This window comes from Paroedura picta, chromosome 8 (genome assembly GCF_049243985.1).
Source record: "Paroedura picta isolate Pp20150507F chromosome 8, Ppicta_v3.0, whole genome shotgun sequence".
Taxonomy (NCBI): Eukaryota; Metazoa; Chordata; class Lepidosauria; order Squamata; family Gekkonidae; genus Paroedura; species Paroedura picta.
The window spans coordinates 82,338,540-82,363,894 of record NC_135376.1 but is presented as its reverse complement, the minus strand read 5'-3'; the positions used below and the strand labels follow the sequence as shown (position 1 = coordinate 82,363,894).

General features: G+C 43.7%; 1 protein-coding gene across 12 annotated transcripts in view; it reads right to left on the bottom strand.

The window, feature by feature from the left end:
* Positions 1-25,355, bottom strand: part of GRID1 (glutamate ionotropic receptor delta type subunit 1) — a 982,837-nt gene that overhangs the window by 45,185 nt on the left and 912,297 nt on the right. For all 12 annotated transcript variants that reach the window (XR_013233727.1, XM_077350620.1, XM_077350625.1 and 9 more), the window contains one exon: positions 8,893-9,088. Coding sequence is in view for 11 of the 12 variants with exons in the window: in XM_077350620.1 (XP_077206735.1) it covers positions 8,893-9,088 (196 nt within the window). In the remaining variant the exon portion in view is untranslated. The remainder of the gene's footprint in view (positions 1-8,892; positions 9,089-25,355) is intronic.

Here is a 25,355-nt window from a genome sequence, read left to right as displayed (position 1 = left end):
TTAATACAAATGCGATCACAATGGAGACATAGAAGGCTAATATCGTTTTTTTTTAACTTGGTCCCGATCCTGTAACGAATCTGGGCTCTTCAGAGAAACAGCTAGAACTGCAAGGAAGGAGGAAGTAAAGGGGAACCGAATGCAACCTCCTGCTCTCTCCTCTGAAACACGGCTTAACATGATGCTAACTTTGGGTTCTCAGCTATAAACTCTGGCTGCTCCTGCTGTTGGTTGGGTTACGGAGTCACATGTATGAGTCCCCATTCAGAGAAGCATACCTAATTAGAATGACAGAATCATGAAATCATAGAATCCTAGTATTTGAAAGGGCCACATAGGCCCTCTAGTCCAGGGATCCTCAACTTGTGGTCCTCCAGATGTTCATGGACTACAATTCCCATGAGCCCCTGCCAGCAAATGCTGGCAGGGGCTCCTGGGAATTGTAGTCCATGAACATCTGGAGGACCACAGGTTGAGGATCCCTGCTCTAGTCCAACCCCTGCTCAATACAGGATCCGTGATAAGTATCTGTCCAGTCACTGCTAGCAGACCACTAGTAATCCATGCATATTTCCCCCCTAGGTAGACTGATGTGCGTGTGTCCATGCGTGCATGACCTGTTAAGGCAGTCTTGTGATCTAGATGCATTTTTTTAAAAAGAATCCTAAGCAGATGCACACTCGATCCATGTAACTGTGGCATGACGGGCACACGGGAGGGCATTCAACGTGCCCACAAAATCAACTCATGTCTTCTTTCTTTTTTTTTTAGTAGACAGAACATTCCCCCTCCCAAAAATGGGGTGCAGTGATTAGAAAATAAGCCTCCGGTCTGGCACGGATGTACCTGACCCAGAAAGACCACGGCTAATTAAAACAATATCCCTCAACTGAAGACGGCAAGGAAGATAGCAAGTGAACTAACAGGAGGAACGAATGGGAGGTCTCTAACTCTGACGGAGCCACAGAATCAAATCCATGATGCAGAACATGTTGTACAGCCAGCTGATGCAAAGACTACGTACTTTCTCAAGCAAATAACACATCTAGAACTGCTTTTGTGCAGCAGCAAGGCAACCAGGGGTAAATTGCATCCCGTTCACTTACTACCTGGCAGACAGCAGCTGTTGTCATATTAGCAATATGAGACTTTCAACCATTTAGAATGGGTCGCATCATTTTGTAACAACCAGACATCTACTACAGCTGCCGCTTAAACGACGCCCCAAACCAGAATGCAAAGCAATGTTGGACTTCTCCCCACCTTGGATTTTATAGGAAGCCTCACCAATCCTTCCTCTCCCCCCAAAAAAACTCTGAATATTTTTTTTTGTGGGAGGGGGGGGGAAGTCCATGCTTCCTAAGGTTCTTAACAAGCTGCACTGAGAACTGAATGACATCTGAAGATTTCTGATGGCAAGCAAACCAACTCAGGGTCCTGAACCTGGATGGCCCAGGCTAGCCTGATCTCAATGGATCTCAGAACCTAAACAGGGTTGATCCTGGTTAGTATTTGGATGGGAAACCACCAATGGAAATCCAGGGTCACTTCATAGAGGCGTAGATAGTGGCAAACCACGTCTGCACATCTCTTGCCTTGGAAACTCAAAGAATATGTGAATTAAAAATTAAAGTTATGTTTGCTTGTTGGGGGGGTGTGTGTGTGTGGAGACATTGTACACACCTCACTAAGGACACAAGTGTTTCTTTGGCATAAACACAGCCACAGCATTAATTGATAACTGAGCCTTGAACAGCATGGGGGGGAAAGGACCCGGCCTGCTTGCTGCCAACCAGCCACAAGGCAGCCCCATATTCCAGCCAAGGATCTCACTGGCAAGCCTGCCTGGAACCCTAGGCCCTGTAAGGTCTGCTAAACCCGGAGGGGGGTGCAAGATGACTTGGAACCTACTGGGCACCAGCCTCTCTTGGGTACCCTTGCCACCTGGCAGTGGAGGCCAGCCATTGAGGCCTCCTCCTCTATGAGTGGAGACCACCCCACATAGCCCCTTATGAAGGATCCCTCAGATGGGGGAGGTAAGCATGACCTACCCCACAAACAGATCTGCAACATGCTAAAACCCGACACTGTGACATAACAAAACATTTTCACAACCAAAGAACCTTCAACCTTTTAAAAACACAAGGGAGGGTGGGTGGGAAGCCTCATCACGCGGGAGAGGGGAAAGAGGTCAGGCATAGCCTGGCAGCCCCTTATAGAAGAAGTGTTGGTTCTCATATGCTGCTTTTCACTCCCTGAAGGAGTCTCAAAGCGGCTTGCAGTCATCTTCCCTTTCCTCTCCCTTGTGGGGAGAGTGAATTTGGCATACTGGTTAGGAGTGCAGTCTTCTAATCTTGCATGCTGGGTTTGATTCTAATCTGGCATGCTGGGTTCAACTCCCCCATATGCAGCCAGCTGGGTGACCTTGGGCTCGCCACGGCACTGATAAAACTGTTCTGACTGAGCAGTGATATCAGGGCTCTCTCAGCCTCACCCACCTCACAGGGTGTCTGTTGTGGGGAGAGGAAAGGGAAGGCGTCTGTAAGCCGCTTTGAACCTCCTTTGGGTAAAGTGGCATATAATAACCAACTCTTCTTCCAGGTGAGGCTGAGAGAGCCCTGATATAACTGCTCGGTCAGAACACTTTTATCAGTGCTGTGACGAGCCCAAGGTCACCCAGCTGGCTGCATGTGGGGGAGCACAAAATCAAACCTGGCTCACCAGATTAGAAGTCCGCGGTCCTAACCACTACACCCACCCCCTCCTGCACAACCCCAACATGGCCAGGCACACCCTGTCTGCTCCCAAGCATACTGGGGCTGGGAGTCAAGGACAACTGGACTGGCCCTTGCTGACACAGAGTCTCCCCGCCTCAGCAAACTGTGCCTTAGGTAAGTCACGGTTGCACATATTAAAGAAGATCTACACTTTTTTCATCTTTGCCTGTTTTGACCTCCAAATCCTTCTTTCAGTTTTGCTTCTCATTTACATTTATATTTACTGTTCAATTATATGTGATTCTTTATTTCGGCATCATTTTCTGATTCTTTGCCCTGCATCTTTGCCATAAAACACACATATTTATCAACAGCATTGGTGCATCAGTAGATCTGAGTCATCCATTATATCCAGAAATGTCACACACTTTATATATAAATACTGCATAATCTGCATATAAAAGCTATAGAAATGAATCTGCAAAAAAGCAACCATGAGAGATGGAGAATTGGAATAATTGACCAAAATATAAATGCATGTTGGGGAAAAAAAGAAGAAAAGAGAACATTACTTTATCCCTAGTGGGCGTGTTGGCTGCTTGGGGTGTAGTGAACCAAGGATAGGGCATGAAATAGTGAACTGTGGACTGCCCTAAAGATACATTGCGAAGTGAGGCATGTGATATTCCAGAAATGAGTTATCCAAGAAGTACAGCGACACAAAATCAATGGATGGCTCCTAACATCATTCATTGTGTTCCCGGAAGCTATTGGTTACAGAAAGGTGGCTAGACTCTTACATATGCTCTGTCACATACTCCATTTTTTAAAAAGTTCAGATCTCAATCTGTTTCACTACACTTGGGCCACCATGGCTTAAGCATGCATCTCCCAGTCTCAGGACGAAACTCTGGGTATAACCAAAAGCTGCTCTTATATGACTGTGACCACTAGAACACAGAGGAGCATTAGCACATTATGGAGTGAGATGGATGAGTCTGGGAACAGTGCCTTAGGGGCATTAATATTTTTAAAGAGCCAAGGTTGGATGGATCTAGCTGTTCAAACACAGCTGAAATCACAGAACTCGCGGGAGGAAAAATGGCAGGACATTTGGGACACGTCAAATGCCTTGCTGCTTAACCATCAAAATCTTTCTAAGCATATAAATGTGTGCTAATAAGTTTGGCCTGGAATAAAATATTCTGGGATTTTATCCAACAATCTTTTTTTTTTAAAGGAGAGAGAATTGCTACAATGCTTCTCCACGAGAGTAAAATACAGTATAAACACTCATTAAGCATTGAACGCAAGATAGAACCTGTGGTACTGCATGCAGAAGTTACATCATTCGCATACTTCTTGTCCCATCAGATCTCAGAAGCTAAGTCTGGCCAGCCCTGGCTAGCACTTAGAAGGGCATCGTCCAAGGAATGTCAGGGTCATGAAGTGAAGGCTGGGAATGGCCAACCACCCGCCAATGCCTTAGGATCTCCTGGCTATATTACACCCAATAAGTAACAAATAAATGTCACAGTTGCAATTTTATTTTTATGCATCACCTTCTTTTTATATGCCTTACGGATGTGCTCTTAGCTGTTACCACAGATCCCTTCTCCCTCCTCCCCCTTCAGAGATGGGTTTGTGCTTCCTGCCACTCAACTTTCCCGAGCAGCTCTGCTTAAGATCGCTCTGTGTTGAAGGGCAAGGAAGTACAAAAGCCCCCTTGTTTTTCAATTAACCCAAGTGCATTGGGAGTTTAAAATGATCTAGCCTTTCCTCGTTTAGCTTGCATTCTGCTGACTGTGTGGAAGGAGAGAGGCAGCAGTTCAGTCAGTTGTTGAGATGCATCCAAACAAATTTGAATGTGTTGGTTTCATTCTGCAGTTACACTGCTTTGTTGAAAAGCACAATAGCCCAAACTGAAAAAGATGACCAACTCCAGGTATGCAGTCAATAAGTTATATTGAAGAAATGATATTTATTGTTGTTCAGTGTCTCTTTTACTAGGACAAGCCAGAACAGGCTCCGGATTTCAATATCCCACTTTTAAATTCACTTATCTTTCCTCAGTGATTTGTTGCCCAACACTTTTCAATGTTTTTGGAAAGTAAACTTTATTTATGGAATATTATTCTAACATGTATGTTGAATTAATGGTAAATTATATTTTTGTTATATAGTTGAGAGAACATCTCTTTGAAAAACACTGGAATATGTAAGAGTATAAATCACAGAGGTGGGATTTTTAATGATTTAGAAAGATTATATTGCTTTATATGGTGATATGTACTAATTGTTTGTGATGCATTTATGGATAGATCACATGATTTTGAAAATTGCTGGGGAACAAGTCACTGAGGAAGGATTGTGAATTTGAAACCGGGATATTAAAATCTGGAACCAGTTATGGCTTGTTCTAATAAAAGAGACACTGAACAACAATTAACATCATTTCTTCCATTTTTCTTATTGACTGGATGCCTGGAGTCGGCCATCTTATCGGGAAGCACAATACTGCCAAATTCCATCAAAACATCTTAATGTGGTCACCAGTGTTTTTAATGGTGGCTTTGCACCATTACCCAATTTCTACTGTTAGTTGATAGTCCTGATGTCACAGCATCCTAATATTAATCAGTTAAAAAAATACAAAGATAGACTTCCCTGGGGGAAAAGTACACCAAAAGAAAAGCATTAGCTGGTCACTGATCACAGTGTTTTCCTCTCAATACCCACCTTCTCTTTCCATTTCTGCCATTTTGAATTGAAACTTACTATTCAAAGGACTCTGTGTGCTTAGTGAGCCAGCTTGGTGTAGTGGTTATGAGTGGTGGCTTCTAATCTGGCAAGCTGGGTTTGATTCCCTGCTCCTCCACATGCAGCCAGCTGGGTGACCTTGAGCTTGTCACAGTCCTGATAATTCAGTTCTGACCAAGCAGTTCTGTCAGAGCGCTCTCAGCCCCAACTACCTCACAGGGAGTCCGTTGTGGGGAGTGGAGGGGAAGGCGGTTGTCAGCCATTTTGAGACTCCTTCAAGTAGTGAAAACTGGGGTATAATAACCAACTTTTCTTCTTTCCATGTCCAGTTATTGAGACTATTAATCTGCTCACCACTTTGTAGATTGATGTCCATTTAAGTAAACATCCATAAATTTTTCCCTCGACTTTGGGTAGATTAGCACCATTACACCATGACCAAAAAAAGTCCTGCATAAAAGTAGATATAGTGTAACAGCAACAATCTTAAAAATTTACATTTATATAATAGAAGCCAAAAGCAGTTCAGGGTTTAGCAACTGGGAAGGGATGTAAGAAGGGATGGTACAGAAGGGATGGTACAGCAACCTGGCATTGTAGAATAAACTGTGGAAGATTCAGAGTTGCTGAAGAGGAACTCTGTCAATGACCAATCCAATCCAATCAGGTCCAGCTTCTGTCGGATTGCAGTACTTGAGAAAGGTAACATTGCCTAGTGACTGTGTCCCTGTCAAATGTTTGCAGTCTGTTCATAAGCAGAATGCATCAGATTCCAAGTTTCTGCATGTGACGGAACAGTAGCTCCATCAGCAAACAAGGCCCAAGTGACTTGGCCAGTAAATATTCCTCAGGCGATTTCTCTCACTCTGGGCTAAGAAGTCCAGACAGTGCAAAGTGGTAGGAAGCTGCTAGAGTTCCTCTGCTTTGCATTTAGGGCTGAAGAAGCACCACAGAAAGATCCATGTGCTCCCCCTTCCGTGTTGCCTCAGGAAAGAAGGTATCTTGCATCTGCACATAGCAAGTAGGAAACAGAAGGAGAAGGAGGCTAAGAAGTGACTGGGACACTGTCCTTTTGCACTGCCTACAAATGTGCAAGCAAGTATGTATTCCAGTGTAATATGGGTAACCTACCATGCGCGCTGGGATGCATGTATGAATGTGCACCAAGGCACAAACTGCAAATGTTTTTTCGTGGGTCTGTGCTTGCATAATGTTGTGAACTGCAGTCCAGCTCTCACATTCATGTCTGATATGGTAAATTCCACACAATATGCATTTCCCTTTCAATGATGTTCACAGAGAGAGCGATTCTTCGGATACAGCTTCCCACAGGGAGGGGATGTCTGATCAGCCACCTCCTGCGGTAGGTTCACTTCCAACCCTTGTCCAAAAGATGCAGCAAATCTCAGATCTCAGCAAGTCGAGAGCACACTAAAGAGCGGCAATCACATGGGAATGATGGGTGAAAGTCACATTGGGGTGACTTTCCCACATCAAAAGTGAATGTGACAATCAAGGCCCTGAGATTATGAGTACAAAGCAGAAGCATTAGACTGTAATTCTATGCATCGTTCACTGCAGTAGGATTGTTACACAAAGAGACTGCAATTTTAGGGATTCAATACCAAGAAGGTAGGAAGGAAAACTTTAGTTCTAGGCATCCATTCAAACTTCATCTTATCGGATAAACAGAAGGAAAGAAAAATGTCATGGTATCTATGGGACTTTTACTATTATTTGGGGAAACACCATTCTTCACCTTGGATGTATCCTCCATACACTTGCTTACTTTATGCCCAGTCCTCCCAGATCTCCTCTGCTGTCACTCTGCTAGTGGAAAATCCCCCAAAGTGTGACTATCACAACTCTACAATACATCTGTGACACAGGGGATAGGAATCTATGAATGAATGAATGGATAAGAGTCAAAGAACTCCTCCACATTTGCTAATGGTTTGATTTCAGCCCATGTAATTTGCTAAGGAGACAATAAAATGAACTCTCAAGTAGAGTAATGTGATGTAAAATCCAGTTAAATAGCACATTCAGTGCTTCCCCCACATTAGAGAATTCCATTTGAGACTGTGCTGGATGATCCAACCCAACAACTTTAACAAACACAGCACAGCACATTTTATTTTAAAATATATGAGACATATATTTGGTGCATGAGATGAGGAGATGTGGGAAATTGGAGTAGAACTGCATGGGGGGGGGCAGGTGGGTGAATGAACAATGACATTTGATTTGGAAGCTGAACCTTGGGGCGGGGGAAGAATTACACGATTCAAGAACAATTGCTTGTCCCCTTATTCTCCTATTACAGAAAGAAATACAACGGAGGCACAGCACCATAATGACAAGAAGAGAAGGGGCAAAGCCAAAACTGTCTAGAAAATGGAATGGCTTCCAACCATGGCTAGCTCCTTGCCTTATACTGTGAAGATATTCTACCTCCCAAAAGCACTGAGGTCATCTCAGGCCACCTTTCTGGCTTCCAGGTATCAAAGCCTAGGCTGAGGACACCCAGGAGCACAGCCTTTCCGGAGGTGACATCTCACTGCGGAGTGCGTTTCTGGAGGAGGCTTGTTCTAGCTCCATTAAGAAGCCATCGTTTTGTTGCAGCAGAATTTGGAGTGAGGTGAGAATTAAATTAAAAGCCTGTGTGATGGTTTGGATGGGTTGGCAGGTTTCTGTGCGATTCTGCTTGCCTATTTTGAGGCCAGTGGTGTCTTAGAGACCAGTGCAATTTGACTCTCAAAATTTATACCCCCAAAAGCTAAGGTGTTACCAGACTCAAATTTGGCTTTTCTACTGCTACCTTCTTGAAACAGCTGCTGATTTGTTGCTCTCTGTGTGGGCATTACTGTATTTATTTGTTTTGATTGTGTGCGTGTGTGTGTTTAATACTGCATCTGTTAGTCATGCTTAGTGAGAAATCAAATTCCAAATGAATGAATGCATGCGTAGAAGCGGTGAATGCAAGCTACAGGCGTGCTAACCGACTCACTGTACAGAAGAACAAGGACTGAAGCTCTCAGTCAAATGGAAGAAAACAGTAGGATCCAGGCATTCACAAAACGTATCAGGAGCATAACGAAAGTTGTAATGGACTTGAACAACAGGCATTTGCAACTGGAAATCTGGGTTCCAACTGTGGGTTCATCAAAGGCAACATGATTTTGATTGTCTCCTGAGCTTCAACCTTAGTTTTGCCCTTTGGGGGGGGGGATAGATGAGGCCAATCCTGTTCCCATTAGATTTCCAGCTTTCTTATTAAAGAGGGCTGGCTCAGCAGATTCAGAATGTTAAAAATCTAGCAATTTGATTCCCAGGACAAAACAGGATACGGATTTATTTCATTCCAAGCAGAAATATCAAATGCAAACTTTCTCAAGTCAGCTAAGCAACTTACCTTCCTGATGCCCTCAGAAGGGTTTGCAACACAATTATCAGCTCCGTTATTCTTACTGATTGTCTTCCACAGTTCGGCAAAGGTGCTGTCTTGCTCTAAAGGATTTGTCCCTTTGGCTTTAAAGTACTCATACACCGCAGAATCTTTGACAGTACCATAAGACACATCCATTTGTTTGGAAAGATCCTGAAAAGTTCTGAAATGTAGGAAGAGTCAAAATATTAGTGAGGATGTGGGGAACGCTCTGAGTTTGCTTGCTAAAATACTTTTCTTGCTGTCCAAAAAGAGAAACAGAATCATTCTGCATTCTATGAAAAATTAAGCAGCAGACTTCTTGGCCATAGTTAAAATAACCGTGTTGTAATGATAAAATGGCGCAGAGGAGAATGGTGTAAGCAGCTTTGGGTCCCACTGAGGACAAAGGTGAGATACAAATGAATGAATGAATGAACTAAAGGGCTCATTCAGAGAATGACAACTCTTGATTAAACTTTCTAGTTTGTGTAGACCTTTGTTTACAGGCCCTTGGTCTGTCTTCTCCCAATGATGCTTGATACGTAACCCTTAAAAGATTTGGACTGGGAGCTTTGATAGACAGACATGTTCTTCCCCTACAAAGAGTGGCATTGCGGGAAGAAGGCTGCCAACTTGAAACACCTAGGCTGAATCCTTTTTTGCTCTGCTGCATGTACTTATTGTCTGAGTGTGGTTGTGGGTGCAAGCCTAAGTGCTCTTAAGCCATGGATCGCACTCCATGGCACTGGACAGATGGATTAACTTGGTAGAAATCATCACAGAAACAATACAATAATGCCTCAAGCTGGCACAGTATAACTGCTGTGTTGTTAAACTTCACATGTTCAGTAATGTTGGAATAATGCACTTCTTAGTTGTTGGTTTTTGTATATTGTTTTATAATAAATATGAATAATAAATTGCTTTATATGACATTATTTAAAAGTCCATTTTTGTAAGAAAGTCCCCATTGTGGAGAAAAGCAGAATAAACATATATTAGATAGGTGGGATTTATTATTTAATACAAACTTAAAACTCTCCTGTTTCAAATAGGTTTTTTAAACAAGAGAATGAAACACTGACGATAACTTTTAACTGAATTTATGGTACACCGTGTCTTGATATTTGCTGGCTTTTTTTTTTTACACATTACCTTGTTGCTTTATTTTTATATTACATATTCATTTCGAATACATTGGCTCTATCAACAGATGTATAGGTGCACTAAAACTATTTTAATAAACAAATCCAAGAACTTTCTGCTTGGCTGTCATAGCTCCAAACAAACACGGACTGCGGGTACTGCCAGTCTCGTAACATCTGAAATTGAGCTTGATCTGGTCGTATTTGCATTTACAGTATCTGGAGCTTCATACCTAGTACATAACGAATGAGGGGGGAATACACTATAATTGCACAGAAGAGATACATCACAGCCCTGCTAAGCTAAATCTATATTTGCCACTTTCCACATTACCACTACTGCACAATTCCTACAGATATTAATGAATTAAACATGAAAGAGAAATGTAAAAAAAAAAAAAACCCTAAATAATTTTGCAATGAAGACATCTTTCTAATGATTGTTCATTAATCACATACAATTAGAGGGAAACGACATCTTGCTGTTAACAAGCATATGGATAAAAACGCTGTCAAGTGTGCGGGAAGGGGGGGGCGACTCTTGTCTCTCCTACTTTGCTCGTCTTGTCTCATGATAGCAACATAAACAAAAACAAAGCTTTGATGAATATGGGGAGATCAAAATGAATCACACAGCAGAGCCTAAAGATGAAACGGCTTTAAATTATTGCTGTGCCAGCCACTAAATGAATATATAACTGTCGCAGAACACCAGAGCTATTGCTTTCATCCAGGATATTTGAAATGGTAATTTCCTTCTTTTTATTAGCATTTAGTCATAGCCTTTCTTAGTGGCCAGACAAGCAGGGGAGCATGTAACTCTCTTCGACTGACTGGTGCGCACAAAGGTGGTCAGCTTGCTGATGTTTGTATGGCGCACTATGGCTTGACACGGGCTCAGTGGAATGCTCAAGGTCTCCACTATTAGGTGAGCTGACATGGGGTTAGTGACATGATGTATCATCCCATTAGCGAGAAATGTCAGGAAAAAAGGGACAGACCCCGTGCCCTAAGGAATACTACAATTCAAGTTTCAAAAGGGAGAAGATCAGAAGGGAAGGGAAAAAAAGGCTGGAATAACTTTTGGTGAGTTAAAAAAGCCAAATGAACATACGCATGCCGTTGCATTGTATAGCACTACATGAAAACGACCTCAACAGGCTATCAGCACAGTCCCATCAAGATGGCCTTTTTCAGAGTTCCCTGTGTCCATTTGTTAAGGGAGAAGCTGCAATAGCATTCTGATATTTTTAAAAATTGAACTTTGGAAGGAAAGTCAAGTAGCCAGGGTGTTCCTTCTGGTTAGAGAACCATCCTACCATCTGGATAATTACTTGGATAAAACACTACCAAGGAATTCCAGGGCTGCTATGTAGAGTCAGGCAAAGGCAAGCTTTCCCTGTTCATCTCTTGCCTTGAAAACCCTCCATGATCTCCATAGGTCAGTTGTGACTTCATGGCATTTCCCGCCCCCGCCCCCCCCCACCAAGAAAGGATAAGAAACCACACAACATGTCTCTGCTAATGCAAATACAATGAGAGATCAATTTTATTGATACTAGAGGCAGAACCTATTGCACCCAAAGAAACAATGGGCACTAGGATGCACTGTGGGCTTCCTGGGGGCTGGATACATGGCAAAAGCTCCTGCCCATCCTTAGATTCTTGGGTCCCCTCCTCCAAACATCAAGAAACATTCCTGACCCAGGGGTTTCCAACCTCTAGGTGTGACCTGGAAATCTCCTGAAACTGGAGGTCATCTACAGACTAGAGAAATCAGCTTCCCAAGGGAAAATGGCTGTTTTGGAGGGGGAGACTATGCAATGGCAACTGATCTCTGGGCTCCTGGCGATGAAAGGGCTTGCATGGTAGGGGGGAACTCAGTGGCACTGTGCCACAAAGAAGTTGCTAAGGATGGCAATCTCCAGTTGGGATCTGTGAATTTGTTGGAATTGCAGGTCATTTCCTGGCAATAGAGAAGAGTTCCCCTGGATGATAGGGTAGCTTGGGTGGGGAGGTCTCTGTGGCACTGTGTCCCAGGGAGGACCAGAGATGCCAGCCTTCAGATGGGTCTTGGGGGTCCACTGAAATGAAAGCTCATCTCCCGACTGCAAAGATCACTTCCCCCACTGGAAAAAAACTGCTTGGAATGGTGTGTGTGTGCATGAACTCCCCTACACACAAACGCACACACACACACAGGGAAGATAGAAGACAAAAACATTCCTCCCTTCTCAAATTGCACACCTTATTAACCACACAATCACCTCTCCATGTGCCACCCTCCTTTGATTGCTCTATGAAGTCATCTTTGGCTACCTCATGAGAAGGAAAGACTTCCTGGAGAAGAGCCTAATGCTGGGAGCAATTGAGGGCAAAAGAAGAAGGGGATGACAAAGAATGAGGTGGCTGGATGGAGTCACTGAAGCAGTCAGTGCGAGCTTAAATGGACTTTGGGGAATAGTAGAGGACAGGAAGGCCTGGAGGATCATTGTCCATGGGCTCGCGATGGGTCGGACACGACTTCACAACTAACAACGACAACAATGAATAATTGGCCAGAAGGTGCAAATTTAAAGGAAAATACTCTCACAACGGTAAACGGCAGTGACTGGGGAAGGCACTGGCAAACCACCCCGTATTGAGTCTGCCATGAAAACGCTGGAGGGCGTCACCCCAAGGGTCAGACATGAGTCGGTGCTTGCACAGGGGATACCTTTACCTTTTAATCTCACAACAGTCAATGAGCAAGGCAAAAAAGACTTACACCATCCTACTGCAACAGTTTCTTCTGCCTGGTACATCTCTTTAAGGCAATGGAAATGTGTACAACTTGGTGTAGTGGTTAAGAACAGTGGCTTCTAATGAGGTGAGCTAAATTTGATTCCCTGCTCCTCCATATGCTGGGTGAGCTTGGGCTAGTCACAGTCCTCTTAGAAACTGTTCTCACAGAGCAGTTTCTCCCAGAGTTCTCTCAGCCTCACCAACCTCACAGGTTGTCTGTTGCAGGGAGAGGAAGGGTAGGCAATTATAAGCCACTCTGACTCCTTTGGGCAGTGAAAAGTAGGGTATAAAAAACAACACTTCTTCTGGGAAGGTCCTACTGGGAAGTTGCTACTGAGAAACAGTGTCTCCCCTCTCCACATGTCCCTACAGTGCTTCTTTACCCCCTCTACAGTTTTCCCATCTTTCATGACATTGTCTTAAATGTGCTTTGATGTAATGGTCTTGGGAAGATTGCAGCAAGACCAAGGTGATATCCATCTGGAAAGAGAAAGTCTACATCTTTTCTGTCCCACCCACATCAGCATTATTTTCTCTATTGCAATTGCCTACGATGATTACCCCCAAAGCATACCTCCCTTCTCAGACTGCAAATTGCAGACCTCACATGACTTAAGGTAAAGGTATCCCCAGTGCAAGCACCGGGTCATGTCTGACCCTTGGGGTGACGCCCTCTAGTGTTTTCATGGCAGGCTCAATACGGGGTGGTTTGCCAGTGCCTTCCCCAGTCATTACCATTTACACCCCAGCAAGCTGGATACTCATTTTACCGACCTCAGAAGGATGGAAGGCTGAGTCAACCTTGAGCTGGCTGCTAGGATCGAACTCCCAACCTCATGGACATTGCTTCAGACAGCATTTCTGCTGTTTACCACTCTGCACCACAAGAAGCTCTTTACATGACTTACACATGTGTAAACATTCCCAGAGCAGCGATCTTTCCTGGCTGTCCTGGGTCCCAGCGAGCTGGCAGTGGGCTCTTTCTGGGCCTCCTACAGTCCCCTTTCCAGAAGGTGTGCAGAGGATTCACCAAGATGCAGCTCACTCTCCTCCATGTCCTCTGAGTTGAAAGAGGCCAGGAGGCCAGGACAACTTACTGGCAGCAGAGCATGCTCTGAGGATGCCCCCTCTTCCACACAACAAAATTTTGAAACTAACATTAAGTTGGAGGCGGAGAGTTGATCACTTGTTAGCCCTTCCTGGCTGAAAGTTCCCTTCTGACTGGGGTTAAACTACCAGGGCAGGATATTCTTGACTGAGGACCATCTCCTATTGGAGGAATATTAACAGGCAAGACAATCAGGTAGAGAGTGAGTTGTCTGCATCCAATTTGAGCTCTCATTAGCAGAATGCAATTTGAACTGATTGACTCATTGGTAGAGTGTAATTTGAACTGATTGGCATTTATTGGGAGAGTACTTTCTCCCTATTGGTGGCACACCCCTAGGGAGGGCCAATCAGGTATGGAATGAGCGTTCTGCGTGCAATTTGGATTGATTGGCCTTCATTGGCAGAGTTCTCTCTCTCTCTATTGGCAGGGCCATTTAGGTATGGAATAAGTGGTCTGGATGCAATTTGGACTGATTAGCCCTCATTGACAGAATGCAGTTTGCACTGATCAGCCCTCATCAGCAGAGTGATGTCTATTGGTGGCACGACCCCTGGGAGGGCCAATCAGGTAATGAGTAAGTTGTCAACTTGATCTTTATTAAGTTTAGTGATTAGTGATAGTGATGGTGTAAGATCTGATACCCCTCCCCCTTCCTCACTAGTTGCTGTTTCTTATTTTTGGTTCCATCACTAATGGAAAATGGGACTTGTGGGTTATGAATACAATATATCTAATTAACACATTCTGGGTTCTAACAGAGACATGACCAAAACATGGGACAGTTTTCTCAGATATGGCTTCAGTAGGGTTAATTCTGATAATCATGCAGTAGACATATGGCCCAACAGGTATATATCCAAGTTTTATGTCTTCTTCATAGTAGCTAAGGCATTAATTGCATTCAACTTTGTTGTCCCTTCAAAGCTGCCCATCTTACAATGCAACTGTACCCTATCCCCCCACCATTTTAAACCTTCTCTCCCAACTGAAGGTTCTTTTTGAGTTCCTCTACATTAAACTTGCTCAACCAGGGTTTTGTGAAACCCTGAGCTTTCTTGATGACACTGGAAGGGTTTCCCAAATGGGTGAGAGTTAATTTATACATTTTTTTAAAATTTATTAACAATGTATTGGGTGATATGATCATATATGGTCATGTTGGCCTACCCCCCACCTCACAAAATGGCCAATGATGAGCCTAGAGGGGGTGAGAAGGGGAGGGGCTCTGAGGGGTGGGTACACAGCTATGCTTCTCAACTATGCTTCTCCATGATCATGCCACTTTTGGAGTTTCTCGAAGCCTGAAGGATGTTTCAGAGGGTTCTGATTGGTAAAAAAAGAAAGGTTAGAAATGCTGATCTAGATACTTCTTTCCCACAGTGCATTCTTCTCCAACAACTGAAAAACTCTTCAAGCCTTTAGCTGATTGAAGCATCTAAAGTGGTTTACGTTGCTTTAAGGACTTCTATCAGTTTAAGCTCTTAAGCAGCTTTAAAGAAGGTTTGAGAATACCATTGGTCTCTATTTGGTGAACATTCGTGAATGGCTGGAGCTGATGTCTAAAAATAGCCCAGAACACCATTTTTCCCCTTCTGTGATTCTGTATGTACTCTGAGTGTAACCTCAGATGTAGTACTATAAGGGAGACAGATTAAAAATTATGACACCAACAAGGATAGACATCTATAAGACCACGCACTAATACAAGACATATGAATGTGTCATTCAGAGTTTAATTAATATTCTACATTATTTGACAGTGCAGCGTGCTGGTCTTTGATCAGTTTCCACTTCAAAGGTCAACATATATTCTTATGACAGATGACTACTTAGATACAGCAAATCTGCAAATCAGCAAAAACATGAAGTCGCCTTGTACTGAGTCATTTATATTTTCCACGTTATCTACCCCCAATTCACTCATGCTTTGGGCATACCATTTTCTTCCTGCTTCCCCACAGCATGATGGTGTATTCATGCACCCCCTTTTCCTGTTTTGACTTTTTTTTGCAAACTTTCTTTGCTATGAATTTTGTGGGAAGGAGGGCAGTAAGCCTAGATGGCCATTGTGAAAGGGACAATTCAGATTTTCTGCTCCATGTGACAGCCAATTTCCTTGATCCTGTATCAGGCATTCCTCCCTGCCACCAGAGGGCCTTTTATTTTATTTTGATTTAAAAAACAATCAGCACAACGGTCTTGTTATATTGACATAATATTATGACAATATGTGCATCATGTTTTCTAAATTCTCAGCTATCTTTCACAAAAGTTAGTCTCTAGCCGCTTCCTTTGCTCAGGTATGGCATATCTTTGTATGGCAACAGGTGAGATACTTGCTTTAAAAAAAATCAAATTTGGGGATTCAGAGAACCTGCCACACCCATGGTTGCAGCAGTATATTGATATAATGATTAGGGCAGCCTTTTTCACTCTTTTGATCATGGAGGATCCACTGAAATAATTTTAAGGCTTTGAGGAACCCCAGAAGTGATGACATGTTACTCCAGAGAAGTGGGCATGGAAATAAGATGCAGGAACCAAACAGTCCCTCAATTGATCAATGACTGTTTTCATTGTGGAGAAAGAGACTAGGGTGTAGTCTGCATGGGGCTTTTTATGCACTCCCAGTTCAAATGAATCCCTCCCACCTACACTGAATTTGATTTCCATTTCAATTTTGGGGACTTTAAATTTTCCCTCTGCAACATGCATGATTGATCCGGAGTGACCTTACCTTTCCCCCGTAATATCGAGAAGTGGATATAACCCTTGATATTTGAAAAACTGGCATCAGTAAATGTAGAGATTTTTGCTTTTTTTCGAATTAACTCCCTTCTCCATGCCTCCTAGCAAAGCAGTCTTCCTTGATTGGCCAGGCTGTCAGTTCAAAGACTTCCTGGTTCCTGGTTGCAAGGCTTGTCTTAAAGTGACTGCGTTCAAGAAGCCATAACTTCTCTCAGCAGAGATTTGCCTCTTGGATTTATTCCCCCTCTCCTGCTGTCTCTAATCCACTCCTCGCCCTCGCCCCCCATTCAAGAAAAGAAAGAGATTCCTGCTGTGCTTGGCTCTCCTCCACATTCTGGGCTTCCCCAATCAAGTGCAGAACACTTTCTGTTTCAATGGGGGAGCAAATGAAGGAAGACCCAAGTTCAAATTGATCAGTATTCAGCAGGATCCACAACTGAAAAAACAAAGTAAGTGCAGAATCAGCCCAGGTCTGCACAGCAACAGGGAAAGTGGGATCTAGTGCATCTAATGAAGTCAATGGCCATCCAAACTTCTTGGAAAGGCCACATAATCCCTGGGGAGCTCTCATGTAACATCAAAGTCCCCTGGTGGGAATCCATGCTCTAGTGTTACTTAAAAAAAAAATCCAAAATCCTGGTGGCCATTTTGTGTGGGTGGGTGGGGGGTCAAAGATGGATACAGCAGAGAAATGACCATGTGGAAATCCCCATTGCTGACGCACTTTATCCATAGCTGTACCAGCAACAACTTTTTTCCTGTGGAAACCAGCGCTGTCTCCTGTGACTCAGTAACTACCTAGAGCAGCATTCTCCAGCCTTTTAACCATGGAGGAGCCCCGGAAATAATCTTTTAGGCTTCAAGGAGCCCTGGAAGTGATATCATCTGTCCACGCCTCCCTGACACACATCCTGGAAGTGACATCACGAATCCACATTAACAGGCAGGCTTGCAGAGAACTGGGGGAGTGAGACGTCAGAGGTGGTTTAAGGTTGGAGTGGGCATGCAGGCCTCACCCCCTCCCAGGTGCAGAGACCACAAGCGATCTCACTCACACTTGGAAGGGGGCCAATGGAATTGGTCAGTCCCCTAGCTTGTGGCTGTGCAATAAGACAGGAGGGGCAAAGGAGCGCCTGGGCCCAGCAGAAGCCTGGGAAAGGCCACATATCCCCTCTGAAGCTCCTGTGGACCCAGGGGGTCCTTGGACCCTTGGTTAGGAATCTGTGCTCTACAGAGTCAAAGCGAGAGGTCTTTCATGTTATCATTTTAATTGGAGACACTGAGGACTGAACCTGGCAAATTCCAAATATCAGGCAGACATTTTCCCATTGAGTCACAGCCCTTCTGGAGGGTATCTACCAGCTACAATAGCCAAGCAGGAGCTCAGGAACTCTCTTGTGTGCCCCAGTGTTCTGAAACAGAAAGCAGGAGCATGCCATAGCCCTGGCAGACTAAATATACTTGTGTATTGAGAAGGCACACCTGAGTTTTCCCATGGGGCTAACAGTCCCTGGAGTTATTTCATGCTCAAGAAACCATGTGAGGAGAGAAGATTTACTCTCCTTCTCCTCACACAGAATGGTTCTGATCAGAGAACTGAGTTCCAAGCATGGACATTGCAGTGCACAATTGATGGAGAGGGCCTAGCGGTAGATGTGGGGGGAACATGAGGTAAAACTTAAGCTACAGTTAAACTATCAGACTCCTCCAAGGAGTGTCCTGGAATAGAACAAGGCAAATTCTTCTGCATGACTGCTCATTTCCCACAGCCTTTCTGCTTTACCTCTCTAGGTTCTTCTTCTGAAAGGACTTGTACCGGGGGGGGGGGGGTTGGCAAATGAGCATTAATTGCTGAACCAAGCCTTTCTTTAAAAAAAAATGACAAACTTTCCCCCCCTGTTATATGAAGTGATGCTGGGAATGGAGTAAAAAACTGGTGCCAAAGTATTGACAAAAAACAGGTAGCATGCCAGAAGTGTGCAACACACTTTACAAAAGGTTGTTGATGTTGTTAGGTGCGAAGTCGTGTCCGACCCATCACGACCCCATGGACAATGAGCCTCCAGGCCTTCCTGTCCTCTACCATTCCCCGGAGTCCATTTAAATTTGCACCTACTGCTTCAGTGACTCCATCCAGCCACCTCATTCTCTGTCGTCCCCTTCTTCTTTTGCCCTCGATCGCTCCCAGCATTAGGCTCTTCTCCAGGGAGTCCTTCCTTCTCATGAGGTGGCCAAAGTATTTGAGTTTCATCTTCAGGATCTGGCCTTCTAAGGAGCAGTCAGGGCTGATCTCCTCTAGGACTGACCGGTTTGTTCGCCTTGCAGTCCAAGCGTCTTCTCCAGCACCAGAGTTCAAAAGCCTAAATTCTTTGACGCTCGGCCTTCCTTATGGTCCAACTTTCACAGCCATACATTGCAACTGGGAAGACCATAGCCTTGACTAGACACACTTTTGATGGCAGGGTGATGTCTCTGCTTTTTAGGATGCTGTCTAGATTTGTCATAGCTTTCCTCCCAAGGACCAAGCGTCTTTAAATTTCTTTGCTGCAATCCCCATCTGCAGTGATCTTGAAGCCCAGGAAAATAAAATCTGTCACTACCTCCATTTCTTCCCCATCTATTTGCCAGGAATTGAGAGGGCCAGAGTTCTTCGGGAACTCTCTAGCTTTCTCCATGATCCAGCATATGTTGGCAATTTGATCTCTAGTTCCTCTGTCTCTTCGAAATCCTGCCCATACTTCTGGAAGTTCTTGGTCCACATATTGCTGGAGCCTAGCTTGTAGGATTTTGAGCTAGCATGAGAAATGAGTGCAATGGTGAGGTAGTTTGAACATTCTTTGGCATTGCCCTTCTTTGGGATTGGAAACTGACCTTTTCCAATCCTGTGGCTGTTCAGTTTTCCAACAAAAACAAAAGGTAGCATACTGTAAATTGCCACTAAGAGTTATGCAATCAAATCTCCTCATAGTCCTTTCTCATATCCTTTCATTTTGCCAGTTCAGCTCTAATCCGTTAGCTCAAGTACCGACTAATAAACCTTCCATTGCTGATGGAAATCATCTCTCTTTCCCCTTCTCTTTTTGCTCTAGAATTCTATTAAATTCTCATCAGTCTGGTTTCATTTTTTCCCAAGCCAGCTGTTGCTGTGATGGCTTATACATTGTGTCTTTTTTCCCTGGTCTCCAGATTCTCCATTCCCACAACCGCAGTATTACACCAGCAAAATGGTTTCACAATATCCAAAAAAATTTGCAAAAGGAAGCTTATCAATATATACAATGCCCCACTTACTCTAATGCTACAGTTACTAGCTCTCAGTCCATTGAGGGACTGTTTATTAATGTCATGGAGACCAAAGCCAGGAGACTATCAGGAGGCAAGGTTCTTTATAATAATTATTACTGCAATCACAATTGTCCATCATTTATATAGTGCCAGTAGCATGATACGGGGCATGGTTTGCAAAGAGCAGAGAGAAACTTCCAGTAAGCAGACAGAAAATAAGTCAACTGTCAAAGACTGCGGCCAGCCAGTAACAAAGCAGGTATTAATCATACCCAGTCCATTGGACTGGAATACTTTAAATCAGTAGTTCTGAACTGTTATAAAGCCAGACTTATTCCAAATGTATGTATTGTTGGGGATCCACTTGAATAGTAGCTCTATACCAGGTGTGGCCCGATAGCAATAGACTATAATTACCATGAGCCCCTGTCAGCATCATACCAGCAGGGGCTCATGGAAACAGTAGTCCATGGACATAAGGAGAATCACAGTTTGGCCACCCCTGCTCTATACCACCTTCCCCTCTTCCAACATAAAATGCAGGAATTTTGAAGGTATTCACCCTGAAGAAGATGGCATTTTTTTTTCATGTATTTATATAAAAATAGCACTGTATGTATTTGCGGCCATCCCAGACACAAACTGTAATAGGCCCTCAAGCCTCCTGAAGGTTCTTCTTCCAGCTCCCTCAGTTCCTCTTCATTCCTGGCCTCACTACCTACTTTCATTAGCTGTGACTCACATTAGGATCCTTCCCCTTTCCCCTTACCAAAGATAACATGTCAGGAACTGGGAAAATGAGATGGAGGAAAGGGTTCAATCTGTACCTAGACGCCAAACCCCAGTCCTCACAAGCTCCCACATGGTTACTTTTACAGAATTTTTACAGATATCCTGGGGTCTTCTATCAAACATTGCTCACACCTTGTAAAGTTTTAAAGCTGAGCAGCTGGGTCAGGGAAAGATGCAGCAAGTATAGCTATCAGTATCTTCCATCACTGGCTAGAAAGACAGAAACCCAGAGATAATTTTGTGTCTATGACCTTGAGAATAATGTAAAAATTAAATCCCTGGTTCGAATAAACTGGGATAAATGAGGGGCACAAATATATTTTGATGTCTATAGAGGTCTGAACTGGCCAGACAGACATTTGCTAAACCAAAAAAGGAACAAAACCCAACCTTAACAGGTAGGAACTCAAAAGTTGAGCTGAACAATAAAAATAATGTAAAACTTATATATAGCTTTTTCTGACACACATGAGAATACACTCTGAGTACAGAACTTAATGATAGCGAAGAGTGGTGACTTTAGGGACATAACATAGGAATTGGTCTCCAAAAAGGATATAATTTATACATATTGGTTGGAGCCATAAGTTACAGTCCCCACTCAACCATTCAGCTACACATTATAGAGAGTGCTATATAGTGTATTATTATAATTTTGACCACTGAGGAAGACCTGGAAGGGTCGAGACGCGTTTGGTCCTATATATTGTTATTTCGGTATAGTTTTTAAGATGTTTTTATTCTGTTTTTAACTGTGCACTATAATAAATAATTAACAAGTTTTACATTATTTTTATTGTTCAGCTCAACTTTTGATTTCCTTCCCTCCAGACAGACATTTGGACAGGGTAGCCAGAATGGAGAAATTATTAGATATTAGGCTTGCCAATCTGCAGATGGGTCCCAGAGTCCTCCCAGAATACCAACTGATCTCCAGACTATAGAAAAAAGAGCAGTTTCAAAGGGCAGACCATAAAGAACCTTACTGAGGATAACAGGATGACTACCTCCCAGTGGCATGCCCTAGTATATGGGGTCCCATAGGGAGATATTATCTCCCAACGTTGTGCATCCCCATGCCCAGCTTATCCTAAATATAGAGCTGGGGTGTCATCAATATGCTGATCACACCCAGCAATATCTGTTAATAGACAGTCATCCATCTATATCCCAAAATACTCTGGCCAGATTCTTGGAGGCCATGGCAGATTCATTCAAGCAGAGTCAGCTGAAGTTAAATCCATCTAAGATGGAGGTCCTATGGCTGGGCTGGCATACCCCAGTTGGGTTGCTACAGCTACCAACTCTTGATGGAGTTGAACTTACAACTTCTACAACCATCAGAAGTCTGGGTGTTACTTTGGATGCCTCCATATCTAGGGGCGCCCAGGTCACAAACATTCTATGCCAGGCTTCTTATCACCTATGCCATGCATGATCATTAGTTGATGATCTATTAACATCTGACCAAACCACTGTGATCTATGCAATGGTCACCTGCAGACTAGATTACTGCAGCTAGCTCTACACGGCTACCCTTGAAACTGCTCCAGAAACTTCAACTGGTCCAGAATGCAGTTCCAAGGGACTTTACCAGAACCCAGTAAATAGCCCATTTTTGATGTGTCCTCTCCCAGGTTCTGATCATCACCTTCAAAGTTCTAAATGGTCTGGGACAACTGTATCTGTGAGACCATCTCTCTCTGTATGTTCCCCAGAGTCTTACGATCTAGTGAGCAAAACCTCCTCAGGATCCCTGGCCTCAAGGAGATTAAGTTGGTATCAACTAGGCCAGGGCTTATACAGCCATGGCCCTGGCCTGGTGGAATCTCCTGCTCAATGAGACCAGAACCATCGGGGCCTTAAAATCAGTTATTCTGGGCTTGCAAGTAAGAGTTGTTCTGCCAGGCCTATGGTTGATGCCTAAAATAACTTCTGAAACCATTAGCCTCCCTGCCAGAAATCCACCGAAACTATATTCCAACTAAAGGATCTTACATGACCCTCCCTCTACCTTTTCCCATGTGACAAACAGAATGGGGAAATCTAGTGCCTAACTTCTTGTTTGTAATGTTTTAAGAACTTATTAGTTAATTAAATGCCTAGTTTTGTACTTTATTTTAATTCATGTAATTTGTATCCTGTTATAATCTGCCCTGAGTCCACAGAGAGAGAGCAGAAAACAAACATAATGATAAATAAATCAAATAAAGCCTAGGAGAAATATAAAGCCTAGAATAACATCACATCCCCACAGAGCTCTATTGCCTCCCCAAATTCCACCTTCCTCAGGTCCCTCCCCCAAATAACAGGGTCACACTTTACTGTAACTGCTGTTCATCGAGTGTGCAGGTACACATCCCTACCTCCTTCCCCGCTGTGCATTTCCTGTGGTGTTTTAGATTTGGCATGGTAGCCAGGTGAGAACTGAGGAATGAGTGCTAACCCGTCCCACATCATGTGACTTTTGGGGGGAAAGTCAGCCCTCTGTTGGGAGGGGTTGCACTTGAGAGAGTGAAAAATATGTCTTATTTATTTATTTATATTTGTATACCACCCTCCCTGAAGGCTCAGGGCAGTTCACATTAAACAGAACAGAAACAATACAGATAATGTAGATTAACAGTAAAGAATGAAGTGAAACAACGAGCAACATGGAACCGTAGAAAAATTAAACATTAAAGTAACTCATACTGATAGCTCAGTGGGTCGGGTGGAACTGCAGTGGGCGCCATAGGAAGGGGCTCAGGAGGAGGGCCCTTGGGAAGTGATGTTACAGGTCTACCTCAACAAAATGCCTGGTGGAGGAGCTCCTTTTTGCAGGCCCTATGGAACTGTTCAAGTTCCATTAGGGCCCTGATTTCCTCTGGGAGCTCGTTCTACCAGGTGGGGGCCAGGATGGAGAAAGCTCTGGCCCCGGTTGAGGCCAAGCAAGCTTCCCTGGGGCCAGGGATCACCAGGAAGTTGGAATTGTTAGAGCATAAGGCTCTTTGGGGGGTGTAAGCAGAGAGGCGATCCCTCAGATACACTGGGCCGAGACCGTGTATGGCCTTCAAGGTGATAACCAGAACCTTAAGCCTGATCCAGAATTCAGCCAGAAGCCAGCACAGCTGCTGGAGGATGGTCTGAATGTGCGACCTCCGACGTGTTGCTGCGAGCTGCTGTGTTCTGGACTAGTTGCAGTTTATGGATCAAAGTCAAGGGCAGGCCTGCATAGAGTGAGTTGCAGAAGTCCAGTCTAGAGGTGACTGTTGCGTGGATCACTGCTAGCTCCTCTCCATTGCAGAGATTTTCCCAAGCCAGAGGTAGCTGCCCTATTAGAAATCCTTCCCACTCCTGTTCTGGGAGGTTGTACAAGAGGAGGGAGATCGGTTTCTGGTGAGTTTTACTTCTTTTTGCAATGGGGATGAAGACTTCCATGTGTTACAAATAATGAAGCAAATGATTCAATTTGGTTTGACACAGAAGTGACTAAAAAAACTTCCCAAGTCAGCATTTCAAGTAGAAGCGAGGGCTTTTGCTATCATTTATTAACAGTTACTTTGTATAAATTAATTTCAGGCATACATGCTGAACAGGATGCCTCATGCCTTGGGCACCACTGTTGGGGATCCTGGAGATTTGTGTCTGTATTGACAGCCGGAGAAATCTGTTGCACACAAGCAAATATAAAAATAACATTTTCCTCACAGAGACAGAGGGAGTAATTGCAGCATTCCACCCAAGATGCAAAGTGAGTTACTTTGTTTTATTCTGCTACACAAATGATACAAATACCATTGGGGGGGGGGAGGGAGAGAGACAGAAACTTCTCTTCTGTGAGAATGTCTTCACATATACTTTTTGGTTCATGATATCTGCAGTTGATGTTAATCCTGGATCGATGTTCTACCCACATTACTGTGGGTTGAATCAGTCGTTCAAATGACAAATTCAGCATGGATAAGATTTCTGACATTCAAACATTGTGGCACACCAATCGTAATTCATGGTGTGTTCCGCACAATGAACTTAGCAATTAACTGTAAGACAGAGCTGTAGAGAAATAGCAGCTGCTATGGTTGTGTGAATAGGCCTTGAGGCAACCATGTCAATACCATCAGGGGAAAAAAAACCCAGATTCTCAGAAGCCCTCACCCCAATACAATTTGGAAAAGATGTAACCTTTTAATTTTATTGGGGGCAAGCCATTCAAAATAATAGCATGATGCAGATCGGTGTTCTTCTATGTATTCCCGAGTCTCAAAACTCTGGCAGCACCAAGACAGAAGATTGACCATTAGCAGATTTTACTCGGATGCAGCACTGCACAAGATGCAGCTGTTCCCCCTTCCCACTGCTGCTTGAGAATTCCTCACACTGACTGGGGGTAGAGCAGCCTTGTGGACAATGACTGAGCCAGCATAAACCAGATGTAAATGGGCCACAAACACAAAGCTAGAAGTAAAACGGCATGCAAACATATGGCTTGAGAAGACAAAAGCACAGAGTACGATGACAAAATTACAAATATGTGCATTATGTTGCTTTTACAAAAGTGATAAGAGACTGGTTCCATTTTACAGGATGCCTGAGGCTGGTTA